Source organism: Euprymna scolopes, chromosome 22 (assembly GCF_053919585.1).
Source record: "Euprymna scolopes isolate OS-2025 chromosome 22, ASM5391958v1, whole genome shotgun sequence".
In the NCBI taxonomy this organism is placed as follows: Eukaryota; Metazoa; Mollusca; class Cephalopoda; order Sepiida; family Sepiolidae; genus Euprymna; species Euprymna scolopes.
The window spans coordinates 45,345,123-45,360,027 of NC_136503.1; the positions used below are offsets into that span (position 1 = coordinate 45,345,123).

Consider the following 14,905-nt stretch of genomic DNA (forward strand, 5'->3'; position numbering starts at 1 on the left):
TGTAGTATATGTACGTATATGTGCTTTTATTTATGTATATGTAGTATATGTGCGTATATGTACGTCTATGTAGTATATGTGCTTTTATTTATGTATATGTAGTATATGTGCTTTTATTTATATATATGTAGTATATGTGCTTTTATTTATGTATATGTAGTATATGTGCTTTTATTTATGCATATGTAGTATATGTGCTTATATGTACGTATATGTAGTATATGTGCTTTTATTTATGTATATGTAGTATATGTGCTTTTATTTATGTATATGTAGTATATGTGCTTTTATTTATGTATATGTAGTATATGTGCTTTTATTTATGCATATGTAGTATATGTGCTTATATGTACGTATATGTAGTATATGTGCTTTTATTTATGTATATGTAGTATATGTGCTTTTATTTATGCATATGTAGTATATGTGCTTATATGTACGTATATGTAGTATATGTGCTTTTATTTATGTATATGTAGTATATGTGCTTTTATTTATGTATATGTAGTATATGTGCTTATATTTATGTATATGTAGTATATGTGCGACAATGTGCGTATATGTACGTATATGTGCTTTTATTTATGTATTTGTAGTATATGTGCGTATACGTACGTATATGTGCTTTTATTTATGTATATGTAGTATATGTGCTTATATGTACATATATGTAGCATATGTGTTTATATTTATGTATATGTAGCATATGTGCTTATGTGCAGTGGTGCACGTATATGTAGTATATGTGCTTATATGTACGTATATGTAGTATATGTGCTTATATATAGTATATGTGCTTATATGTATGTATATGTGCTTATATGTATGTATATGTAGTATATGTGCTTATATGTACGTATATGTGCTTATATGCACGTATATGTACGTATATGTGCTTATATGTACGTACGCACGTGAGTGGGTAAACATTTACGAGACTTGCAGATGTCATTCTCATGGCCGACCACTTGTTACGCGAGAAAAGAGAAAGAGAGAGAGAGAGAGAGAGAGAGAGAGAGGGGGGGAGGTATTTCCTTTCCCCGTACTTTCTCTCCCGACCAAAACTATTTGTCAACCTCCCAAACCTCAACCCATAGAACTGGTAAACAGTAGAGAATGACTGCGTAGGAACAACACACAAAATAAACCAAGCCTCCCCAAACAGTTGACGGGTCTTCATTTTGGCGAAATTACTGCTAACGGGCACACGTGCCACCATTCCTCGGCCCGCAGTTGGCAGCCCCCCTCCTCTCCCACGCACAAACACCTTTCGCATAATCACTCAACAAATGTACGACGTTCTTAGCGCCCTTCTTCTTTATTCATTTATTAGCGCTGGTGGACGAATATGCCCGTACGACGAGCAACTAACAAAAGTTCCTTGATTATTTTCTATTATTGACGAATCTCCGTTGTTGAAGTGTAAACATTGCGCATTACTTGTTTAATATCATTTTTTTTTTCTTTTTACCGATAAGCAGTAGAACAGGCCTATTTCGAATTTTTTTTTTTTTTTTTTTTTTTTTTTTTTACATTCGTCCGTAACTAAATAGCAATATTATGTAAGTAAATAAACAACCTGTTCGAGATGACAGAAAATGTCAATTCCCATGGGTCAACAGATCCGTGCATAAATCCAGTCACAAAGACGCACTAGTGGGAAAGATACGCACTGATTATCACGCACCGCTATCTAGCATAAAACATACACATGCTTGAATACAAGGAGACATGCCATAATTAAAAATAGTAACTAATACACACACAGTGACACAACCACACACACACACACATTCACGCGCATGTACACGCACATACGCTGACGACTGACGCACTAAGTTATATATTGATATTTAATTTTAGAAACAAACAGATAAGTATATACACGCAAACACTTGTGCAAACAAACATATAATTAACAAAGAGGTCTTCTATTAAGATGGGACCAACAGAATGTTTTTATAGCCAGGAAGCAAGCAGAACTAAGCACAACATTCCAGTTGCTGTGTTCTTTTAGTTCTTTTCCATCATGCCAAGACTTTAGAAGACGAAAAAAAAAGGAAAAGAAAAAAAAGGAAAGAAAGAAGTGCCGCAGTGCCGCACATATGTGTGTGTATGTGCGTATTAGTTTACGCTATCCAGTTCATATCCATAAAGAATGTGACAAGGTCTCGGATTAATTCGCGGCGGATTCCATTTCCTAACGTCAAAAAGAACAGGAACTTTTTATAAAGAAATTTATTGATGTGAAGTTTTTTTTCCATCCCCGTAAGTCGAGAACAGAATGGCACAAATAATGAGTTACAAACTATCTGAGTATGGTTTAAGCATTGAAAACAAATTTATTCTTTCTCTTTGGTTCTAAATTATTGATTCAAGAGGAAGAAAAAGAAAAAGAAAAGGAAACGAAGACAAAAACTAAGTATAATAAATATTTCAAAATACGAAAGTAGATTTAACATAAAAGTTTAAAACAAAAAAAAAAAAAGGAAAAAACAAAACAAAAAAAAAAACATGCGTACAAAATAATTTGGTTTCGTTTAAAATGAAAATAGATCCGGTTTCCTTATAAGACTCGTTCATCGATGACGAAAAACGGATTAAAATAAGGAGAATTTTTTACCAAAATGAAATTGCATCGACCTCTGATTCGAACGAAAAGCGTTCCAGGTGAGAGAATAATTTTCAAACTTTATTTTTTAATACTTTTCTTTAAAAGAAATACCTATCAATTAAATCTAGTATATAATTTATCAGACTCTATTATGGTCTATTCAGACACGCACGTGCTTTTCCTACTTTCCTTTTCTTTTTTTTCTTTCTAATTCTTTCTTTCTTCTTTTTAATATAGACCTAGCAAGTTAGATCTAAATAACATTTAAACTGACAAATCAAGTTTTCATTCTCACGTCCAAACTTTCATTTGCTATTGCTTTACTATGCTCATATACAACATATATTGGTTCCCGTTAGATCATTGAAGTTAAGCGACGTTGAGCCTGGTCAGTACAAAATGGGGGACCATTTGAGAATACTAAGTGTCATATGTGTTCTCCGCTTATCTCGGCATTTGGTTGCAGTCGTCATGGATTTTCCTTTCCAATGGAAACAAGTGGTGCCGACTTGAGATGGGTGGTTGGAAATTGCGCAACACTTGCTTCACAATCACACGCTCAGTCATCCTTACAGGAAGTATCTATTATATCTCAAGACTTAATGCTGCCATATTATATTTTTTACTAGATTCTCTTGTACTTTTCTTTTCCAGTTTTAACAACTAGTTCTTTACTTTTCCATGTTTAAGCTTAACCATATTACTTTTCATGCTCGCATTTTTCTATTGTAATCCATGATTTTTTCCAGACTTTCAATAAATTCACTTGTTCTTTGTTTAATTTCAGTCTTATTTTTTGCCCCCATAAACATAACATACACATATGTAATAACAATGTACGGCACTCATCTGCTTCAATAACCCCCCCCAATTATCTCCCTTTCATTTTTTCATTATGTCTGTTTCACTTGTTACTTCTCTTTTCGCCACAGCAGTGAATTAGTAGCAACACTAGTCGCCGAAGTGGTTGCTATGGAAACCAGTCATAAAAAACGTCGCTCACTTCCTTAGGGGTTTTTTTTTTTTACGATTTTGAACACCACTAAATTCATAACTTTTGTTTTACTGAACGAAAATTAAAAAAAAAAAATCTACAATGTGGCTGAGAAGATGATCTATAAACTGTAATAATTGTTTGAAATTTGGTCGAAAAATGAGTGAGCGGTTAAGCTTTACAGCAGTTCTAATTGACTAAAACTGTCACTTAACCATATACCGTGTGTGAATGATAAGATTTCATTTAAACGAATTGCAATATTTATGGATGGTTTGTCATTTTCTTACATTTCAAAACTCTGTTATTTACGAATAATAACCAACACCGGTCGTTGCACAGCTTCACGGCACGTATTGCTCAGCGTTAATACATAAGACGTTCGCAACAATTTAAACGTCTTGCCATTGATCACTGTTCGCCTTAATTCAGATCCGTACCGTTAAAGTACAACGATCTCTATGCAAATAAATTTTAAAATGAAACGGTAATCTATTAAAAAAATTAATTTTAAAATGCATAGATCGTGTTATATGATCCAATATAACATTTTACGATACGAAAACTACATAAAATACATTATTAGTAGTAATACTATGAGTTCCCACACAGATCATTATCAGAGATTACTGACTGATAACAACTGATGGTGTTTCCTGGAGTTAGGGTAATAACACCTCTCTACATTTTCAGTACTCCACACCTCTTTCGATGACTTTTGTAAATAACTGCACGTTATTGCAACAGTCGCTTACCATTGACTTCTTGCTGGTAACGGCCATTGGTTTTCACTGGAATATTTCCACGTCAGTGACAGTAAGCCTCTCCAAGCTTGTTAGTGTTTGTAATTTATATGGATTATAGTTTCCGCACTTAATGGTTTTCCTTACGATTTCAAGTGTTTGTATCATTAGCGTCAGCTGTATAGCCTCAGTCTTCCCCTTGATTCCAATTTCTCTTTTTACTAGCCTTTTTTTTTGGGGGGGGGGGGTTCTTAGTGCTCCTACACTTGTTCGTATTTTAACGTTCTTCATGTTCCATATTCCTTTCAGTTCTCTGCCAAGCTCCGTGTAATATTATTATCATTATTATTATTATTATTATTATTATTATTATTATTATTATTATTATTATTATTATTTATACTAATAGATCACCACTTATCAAGTCCACAAAGCCACTTGAGGATAAGAGTGCACGAGATGAAATTATTGTTAGCAGAAAGATAAGGAATCTAATGAGAGTATTGAGGATTATTTCTAGAATAGAGAAAGCTCGAATACTTGTGGAGGAGACAGTTCATAACAGGAATCTGTTGACATTGGATTTGAAGACGACCATGTTGTAATCTGCAGGTAAACCGTATCACAGTAATATATTCCAAAGTTGAGAAGTTCTTGGAAAGAAACACTGTTCATGGAAAATATGTCTAATGCTTAGCGCATGTAGGAATAAAAGAAAGATTTTTTTTTTTCGTTGAGGCAGAAAACAGGTTCTTGCTGTGAATTACATCGAATATTGGAACTCATTTGAGCACCTAGAATGGAAATAACGAGAGAGAGAGAGAGAGAGAGAGAGAGAGAGAGAGAGAGAGAGAGAGAGAGAGAGAGAAACAATGCCTTTTCTGTAAGGAACAAACGTGCTTATTCTCTATTAGACTTCTTCGAAGTTTGTAACAGTATGTTAACTGGTAATTATTATATATTTCAAATGATATTTCCGGAATAATAACCCTTTATCAATTTATTGAGGAAGTCCTTTTTTCTTAATTTCTCCGATCCCAAATCATAGCATTTTTATTATACATACGCTTAACTACAGCTCATTTACTGCTGTCCTTGAAGAATTGTTTCAGCAGATGAAATTTTTTTTTCAAGAACTCTAAATTGTTACCATGTGCCAGACACGATATTCCAAAACAATCGATACAAAATCTTTTTAAAATAACAAAAAGACTTTGTCCTCAATTTTACCTGAAAAAGAGATATTACCCTGAAATATTCTTTAAAGATATAATAGCAATAACCACTTAACATCTTATGATATTATATCTTCAAAATATGTATTGATATAGCTTACAAACACACCTAACAATGTTAATGTCTACAATACTTCTAACAATCTATAACATTTTTTAATAAAATAAATTTTGACACCGTGTGTCAAAAATAACAGGAAAATTATGATTCACCAATGTTTGCACTTTGTTCATAACCATATAAGATAATCTCTAAATCTGTAAAATTAAAAAAAAAGAAAGCGTTTCAAACTAGGAGAACAGAAAAAACGTATCAATCGGTATGAAAGAAGAAAGTGGAAAGTTACATTATAGAATGTCTTTTTTTAAATTCATTTGAAACGGCGAGAGGGTTTGTCTGACTTGCTACTTGTTTTCTGCTTTCCTTTAAACTCTTGAAATGGTTTCGTCCGGCAGTGTTCTTTTTTACTTGCTAACTTTTGGGTGATAGAAATGTATGTATTTATTTATTTATTTATGTAAAAAAAAAATACACATAGCTATTTATTACCGAGTTGCGAATACTGAGTTTGAGGTGAGTGTGACCAGATGTACACACACGCACGCGCGTATCTATGGCGACACTTTTCTCATTTAGTGCTAATATCTTGTTCTCAAATTTTCTGAATATTTTCGAAATTCAATCCCCAAACAAAAATGTATTCTTACCCCCAGCCCTAAAAAATAGAACCTATTGCTGAATTTGAATCCGCCTTCTGGCTTGTACGTATCCACGTCACATAATTTAATTATATGAAAAACAAATTGCTGCCGTTTATTGTCTATTTTTCCCGTGAGAGTTTGTTTTTCTCTCCCGTGAGATGTCAGGTTTAAAAACATGTTTGTTTTTCCTTCTGCCATGGTAAGTCCAGTTTCTGATCTTTGCTTAACAAGTCGGCTCTTGTTTGGATATACATCGGTTTGTCTCCTTTGGGTGAAATAGAATCTCGAAAGGATTCCAGATGGTCACACAACGTTCTTCAGTTTTACTTATTAAATGTAATAGCAGATATTTATCTTTTTCTCATATATATATATATATATATATATATATATATATATATATATATATATATATATATATAGTCTTATTTTTTTTTTAAATAAAGATACGAAAATAGGTAGATATATAAATCTTTAAAAAAATACTCTGCAAAGATGCGATAGAGGTAAAATGTTCCCGCTTGTTTTCTTTTCCTCATAAAGCAAATGTTTCTTTTCCATAATGTTTTATTGTTAAAGTGTTTTTTATTTAATAAGTCTGAAGAAAGGTTGTTTTTGTGAAAATTTTCAAACGACATGTTAGTTGAATTTGTCCAAATGGTCTTGACACAATTGTAACTAACAATGAAATACACTTTTTATTGCTATCAACCCATTTTTTGAAGTCTTGGTTTTTGTTAAAACAGTATATATATATATATATATATATATATATATATATATATATATATATATATATATATATATATATATATATTATATCTATAAAAGTGAACGTGTCTGTCTGTCTGTCCGTGTGTCTGTGTGTCTGTCTGTCTGTGTACATTTCCCTACGCAATAACTCTGTCAATTTTTAGTCTATAGACTCGAAATTTGAAATACCGGGTACTGAGATTTGGAAAAATCGATGTGACGGGTGTCAGCCAGAAATTTGGCTGTTAAGGGGTCAAATTTCAACGATTTGACCTTTAAGAACTCTACCAAACTCCTCCGACAATTTTGGGTCTAGACACTTGAAATTTTAGATATAGGTTCCTTGAACCTGGATCTAACTTAATAAATTGATTTGAGCCCAAAACTATAAATTTTAAGGGGTCATAATAGGGGTCAAAATTTTCAAAAATTAACCATTTTTTTTTTGTTTTTTTTGCTTTTTTTGCACAGCATACACCTCCAAACACCCGAGCAACGCCGGGCACCCCTGCTAGTATATATATATATATGTATATATATATATATATATATATATATATATATATATATATATATATATATATATATATTGACCTTAAACTATATCCGATGGTGAGGCCCCAGATTGCGGGCTCTGGGGAGTGTGGAGCCACCCTTTAATTGCCATTGCTCCTAGGTCCACTCTGACCCGGAGTGGTAGTACCTGTTAGGGTCCCAACTATGGGTTAAATAGAAACTGACTTGCAAAAAACATATTCTATTAAAAAAAATTTCTTCAAAATCACCGGATTTGGCATTAAATAACCTGAAAAGGGTTGATATGCCGTAAAACAACCAACCAACCAACCAACCTATATATATATTGTGTATGTGTGTGTGTATGTATGTGTATATATATGTGCAGAAACACTAAAGGAAGACCTCCAGTCCGTAGTGGAATGGGGACAAAAATGGATGGTCACATTCACTGCCGCCAAGACTAAGTTTGTTCCCTTCAATAATTAAAAGAAGCCTTCTCAACCACCAAATAACTAAAAATACCTGAAAGTACTTTTTTCAAACTCCTCGGCATAACGTTCACAAGGAACATGAGTTTAAACAGATATATCGAGAGCATTGTTAGGCCCACTGCGAGGAAGTTGGCTCTCTCTACCGGGCTAAAAAGTTACTTCTGCCTGAAAGTATCTTGTAACTCTACAAGGCCACAATTCGCCCATGTATGGAGTATTGTTGTCACATTTGGGCTGGTGCATCTGCGACTTGTCTCTCGATCCTGGACGAGGTTCAAAAGAGAGTCGGCAACCTAATAGGTCCTGCACTGTCGTCCAAGCTTCAACCTCTGTCCCATCGACGGAATGTTGCACCCCATCTGCCTGTTCTACAAGTATTTTAATGGTGGATGCTCCAACGAACTACAAGACCTTGTACCCCCTCAACGTAATACCACCGACAAACCTGACAAGTAGCAAAATCCCACCCCTACACAGTAGAGATCACTAGATGTAAGAAAGCCTGCTACTCTATTAGTTTCTTCCCCAAAACCACTAGACTCTGGAACTCCCTTCAGGTTCCTGCTTTCCCAACTGTACTGACATGCAAAAGTTCAAGTGTAATGTGAACAGACATCTTGCTGCTCAACTCCCTACATAATATCCTTGCAACTTATATCCCCGATAGTAGCTCCCTACATCAAAGTGGCACTGTGTCTTGTTTGGAGTAAAAATAGAAAAAAGTATATATATATATATATATATATATATATATATATATATATATATATGTGTGTGTGTGTGTATATATATATGTGTGTGTATATATGTGTGTGTGTATATATATGTGTGTATATGTATATATATGTGTGTATATATATGTATATATGTATATATATGTGTATATGTATATATATGTGTATATGTGTATATATGTGTGTATATGTGTGTATATATGTATATATGTATATATATGTGTATATATGTGTATATATGTGTATATGTATATATATATATGTGTGTGTATGCATATATATATATCTGCATATATGTGTATATGTGTGTATATATGTGTATATGTATATATATGTGTATATATGTATATATATATATGTGTATATGTATGTATATGTATATATATGTGTATATATATATGTATATCTATCTATCTATATATATCTATATATCTATGCATATATGTATGCATATGTGTGTATATATATATATATGTACATGTATATATATATGTATATCTATATTGTGTATGAGTATATATACGTATATGTGTATATGTATATATGTGTATGTATGTGTGCATTTGTATATGTATATATATGTATATACATCTTTGTGTATATGTGTACGTATATATGTATATATAAGTATATATATGTGCGTGTATATATATATGCGTGTGTGTATATACGTGTATATATGTATATATACGTGTATATGTACATGTACAAAAAAATGTGATAATTTAAAAATATAAAAATATCTAAAAATAAATATATTCTTCATGCGGACGGGACTCTTCAATGCGAATCTCACCTACCCCCCCCCCCCAAAAAAAAATGTAATAATTTAAAATTAGGCCGACCAGGCCAAAAACAAAATGGACAAGACGGCAACCATCTTGGTTAGAAATTAAAAGCCGTGAAGAGAGTTAATATTTGCGATCAAATAAAAAGCATTTAAACCTACTTAAAAACACCAAAAAATTATGTAGGTGGGTTACAATGGTTATTGTTACATTTAATTTGTTGCATATGTGAGTTTTGACCACTTTTTCGAATCGCGGTGGATTGTAAAACAAACCCTACATTTTGTTTTGAAAGCTGGAATTTTCTCTGAAAAATGCCTGCAAAGTCCTTGAAAATGGACATTGAAAACCTGTACGAACCCTGAACAACAATTCGAATTCGTTTCGAGACGTTAATATAATTTGCATTTTGCAGCTGTCTGTAAGAAGTGCAGTTTTTTTTTGTTGTTGTTTTTTTTTTTAATAATAACACTGCGCTAACAACTTTTTTTTTTTTTTTTTTTAATTATTACTACAAATATTTTTTTGAAATAATATTTGAAATTATTGTTTCCTAAAAAAAAAAAAAAAACTTTCCGGCCAGCAATTTTAAAGTTGAGAAAGATCGTGTTATACCAATTCAGAGAAAGATAATACGCGTTCATTAAGAGTAAAAGAAAGAGCGATATTGTGAGAAAGGTCTAAGCTATTATTATCTATATATATAAAAGCCAAACGTCTGTGTGTATGTATGTATGTTTGTTTGTAACGCTAAAACTTTTGAAAGACGGAACCAAACTTGACAAGTTTGGTATCATATCGAAGCCCCATCACCCGGATGACAAATATCGAAATTCCACGTCAAACGGACCACTAGAAGTTGGTCAACTGATCAGTTATCTTCGAGGGGGGCCCCAAAAAAACCTGTCATTATCTATATATATAAAAGACAAATGTTTGTTTGTAACGCTAAAACTTGAGATGAAAGATTCCTCTCCCCTAAGAATAAAACATATGTTCAATATCTGCTTTTGTTTTTTCATTGTTTATACGGTCCCGAGCAACGCCGGGTAGCCCTGCTAGTACTAAATATGAGTCAATCAAAGTTTGTTTTCTCATTCCTTTTCAATATATATTTTAATGACACAAAATGCATGCTAAAATGCTAAATATACCTTAGTTCTCAGATTGGACTAGGTTTGAAAAATATGCTTTGTTCTAATTGGCTTTTATTTATAACTAACTAAACAAGTCACTGATCTCTCTCAGCTGTCTCTGCATTTCTTTCTTATCTCGTTCTTATGTAAATTCAACACTTCTCTAATATTTCTTAATGTCTCTGTGAGCATTTAGAGAAAGAGTGACTCTCTTTTTCTAGCTTAAAAAAAAACAAAACTTTTTCATTCCAAACAAGGCGTATTGCCAAAGTCTATCAGTCCGAAAGAAGAACCTATTAGAGTAGAATGCTTTCCGATATCTAGGGACCTCAATAGTGAAGGGGTGGGGTTTTTCTGCTTGTCAGGTTAGTCAGGAGTATGTACGTTAAAGAGACACACGTGCTATGAGCACATTCCGCCAAAGCACTTGTAAAGCAGGCAAGGGATACAATATTGTGGTGATGGGACAGAGATTGGGCCTTGGCTGATAATGCGGGACCTATTAGATTTGAACTTTTTTTTTCATGCTAAGAGTGAGAGACTAGTGGTAGATTCACCAGCCCTGATGTGGCAAAAATACTTCATATATGGGCTGATTGTGGCTTTTTTTTAAGTATAGGCTACTCTTAGGTGTAAATAATTTTCTAGCACAGTAGAGGGAGCTGACTTTCTTTGTAGCAGCCTTGGCAATGTCTTGAATGTATTTGTTCCAATTCATGCTGCCTGTAAATAAGCCGAGGAGTTTGAACGATGAGCTCTCAAGCAGGTTGTTATCTGCCATGGCAATCGGTGGTTGAGAAGGTTTATAGTGTACGCACCATAAACAAGTACGTAAATTAACTAGCAAAATAACAGGTCGCTCTACTTTCCTCGCCGTTACAATCCCGTGGATATGCACATTCAATATTGTATGAGAACCTATTTCTATGTAATTAATACAGGTTTATGAGTTATATTCATTACTCATATATTTTTAGTGTCCCAATTTTCCCTATCTGGTGTAGCATGTCAATGATACAATAAAACTCGTGAATATTTTCTCACGTGTTGAGAATAAAATAGTGACAACACGTGTGTAACACTTTATAAACCGTGCACCGATTATACACATTTTTTATATAATCGCTGGTTCCTGAACTGAACGTATCTAACTCTTTACGTATCAGAAAAAAATGATTTTGAAACGCGCAATATGCCATAAGAAAGATAATTGTAATTTATCAACTTTTCGTTTTCCTATTGAGAATAGATTGTGTGCGTGAGTGCACGCGCGTGTGTGGTTACGTAATTTGTCAACTTCCCCTTACCCTTTCATGTAATGAACACAGGACGATCCCTTTAGCTTATTGTTAAACGGTTGTATTATAGAATTATGATATGACAGCGGCTTGATTGCAGCGTCCGGCGCAATTTGTTTGGCGTTCGGTGGTGGCAGCAGCGGTCACATGTCAGTCGATGTTTCCATCTCGACAATCAGTCCGATAGTAACTAGATCATTTCGGTGGCTTTTTATCTGACGAGCTGAGGCATTCGTTATGGGTACTCCTAGCAGGTAAGTATTCCCAGGCCTTGCTCTCTTTCTTTGCAGAGAGAATGCCGACGGAGCTGCACAAGCATTTTTTTTTCAATAGAAAAGAGTACTCTTTCTTTAAGGGCACTTGTTCGATTTCTGTTCTATACTTGTTTTGGGATTGAAATTGTTCAACTGATTTGTTTGTTGCTTATTGAGCAGAACATTTGGACGTTCTTCCCTCTTTCCTTTTTTCTTTCCTTTTTCTTTCCTTTCTTCTTTCCTTTTTTCTTTCCTTTTTTTCTTTTCATTTTATTTAAGTGTAAGCTTCAGAAATCAAACGGACCTTCAATGGGCCTAATACTTGATTTCTATACGAAATACGTAGATATCAGAATGTTGCATTAAAGTTCTTCCTCACCTATCAAACGGAGAGTTAGAAAAGAAGAACATTAATTCCCCACTCCCCAATTGATCAGTTAACTATGGTATAGTCTATCTTTCTTGTGAATTTTGGTCTTACCAGATCCCAGGACCAGAATTCATCTAGTCTGGTTGAGTACCAAACTTACTGCTGTTATTAGAAGCAACATTACTCGCAGAAGGTGCACTATTCTCCATATGTCAGCGTGTAGTTATACCAAGGAGGTCTTATTTGGGCTTTCGATACTGTTATTTTCAATATTTGGTCATGGTTTACTTGCATCCACAGGTTGTTCTGGCAAACTCTTGGACAGCGAGACTTAGACACAAGAATGATCTCCACTAGACATTCAAATTCTTTGCTTTGTGTTTTCAAATTATTTAGATGTTTTATTTATTTTTTTCATTAAAAAGTTCTCAGATGATAATAGCTATTAAGAAATTGCAACAAGGTGAACAATATTTTACGCCCTTCGGGCCAAGATCAAAGTGTAGTATCTGCTCTCGTGCTACACTTTACCATTTTCTGTCCTAGGTCTGTGAAGGAGTAAATCCTTCATGACTGAGATAATTTTTTTTTATCTTTGTTCCTATTCAGGGCCCCTTTTTTGGGGAGCTGGATTTTCCCCGCATTAATAACCAACTTTGTATCTAATTCTACCCTTGTGGGGAACTTTGTATCTAATTCTGCCCTTGTGGGGAGGCAAGTAAATAGGAACGTATCAACGGCGGTCTAAAATTCGGGAGGAACTCTTGTTCAGGCAACACCGAAACAAAACTACGAAAACATTCTTTCTCTTCTGTTTACATCACGTTCACATCTAGAGAGAGTTTTTTTTTTTCTTCTGTCTTACGCTCGTAATCTCTATTCTTTTAAAACGGACTTGTGTTCACGCATGCAAATACACAACACTTAAGCATGTGCTTGTTGCCGCTTGCAAATGGCTGCTCAACAATCGAAGCATCGTAAGCACTGAAGAATCAATAAATATGAATCTCCATCATCACACCTTCCCCGATCACAGGCCGAAAGCCCCCCCCCCCGCTTCGGCGGCACGGGGGACAAGATCAAAGTGTAGTATCTGTCCGATAGATGCTGCAAGCAAAGACCAGCTATGACTAGCAAAGACCATATGTGGGGCCAACCCCACATATCTGAACTTGGTAACTGAGGGGGCAACCCTTCATACCAACAGTTTCTAATCCAGCTCCCATTTCCCACCTCTCGGGAGCTGGTACCCCCTTTCCCTCCCCCCTTCCCTCCATCTCCACATTAAAAAACGGCCTTGTGCCTAATTTGCCACGTGGGGAAGCAAATATTACACCCCCCCCGCTTCGGCGGCACGGGGGACAAGATCAAAGTGTAGTATCTGTTCCGGCAGATACTGCACTTAAGATAATTTGTACCAGTCAATGGAGGGGAAACCCTCTATACTGGGACAATTATTATTTTTGGTAACCAGAGTGACCCCTTTTAGGGGAGCTGGTTTTTACCTCACATTAAAAACGGCCTTGTGCCTAATTTGCTCAGTGGGGGAGCAAATAAATACCATCTGTTCCGGCAGATACTGCAGGCTATGACTAGCTATGACTAGCAAAGACCAGATGTGGGGGCAACCCCACATGCCTGACCTTTAACCAGCTCCCATTTCCCACCTCTCGGGAGCTGGTCCCCTTTTCCCCTTCCCCCTCCCTTCACTCCTCACATTAAAAATCGGCCTTGTGCCTAATTTGCTCGGTGGGGGAGCAAATAAATACCATCTGTTCCGGCAGATGCTGCAAGCTATGACTAGCTATGACTAGCAAAGACCAGATGTGGGGGCAACCCCACATGCCTGACCTTTAACCAGCTCCCATTTCCCACCTCTCGGGAGCTGGTCCCCTTTTTCCATTCCCCATCCCTTCACTCCTCACATTAAAAATCGGCCTTGTGCCTAATTTGCTCGGTGGGGGAGCAAATAAATACCATCTGTTCCGGCAGATGCTGCAAGCTATGACTAGCTATGACTAGCAAAGACCAGATGTGGGGGCAACCCCACATGCCTGACCTTTAACCAGCTCCCATTTCCCACCTCTCGGGAGCTGGTCCCCTTTTCCCCTTCCCCCTCCCTTCACTCCTCACCTTAAAAATCGGCCTTGTGCCTAATTTGCTCGGTGGGGGAGCAAATAAATACCATCTGTTCCGACAGATACTGCAAAGCTATGACTAGCAAAGACCAGCTATGACTAGCAAAGACCATATGTGGGGCCAACCCCACATATC

At 35.3% G+C, this 14,905-nt stretch overlaps 1 protein-coding gene across 4 annotated transcripts in view; it reads left to right on the plus strand.

Annotated features, from left to right (window-relative positions):
* The window catches only part of LOC145243394 (uncharacterized), a 285,527-nt gene that overhangs the window by 91,292 nt on the left and 179,330 nt on the right, over positions 1 to 14,905 (plus strand). Inside the window, exon 1 of one of the 4 annotated variants that reach the window (XM_080106240.1) lies at positions 1,962 to 2,670. The exons of the other annotated variants lie outside the window; for them this stretch is intronic. Coding sequence (XP_079962366.1) covers positions 2,628 to 2,670 — 43 coding nt within the window. The 5' untranslated portion in view covers positions 1,962 to 2,627. Of the gene's footprint in view, positions 1 to 1,961; positions 2,671 to 14,905 lie in introns of those variants that run through there. 4 annotated transcript variants of the gene reach the window in all.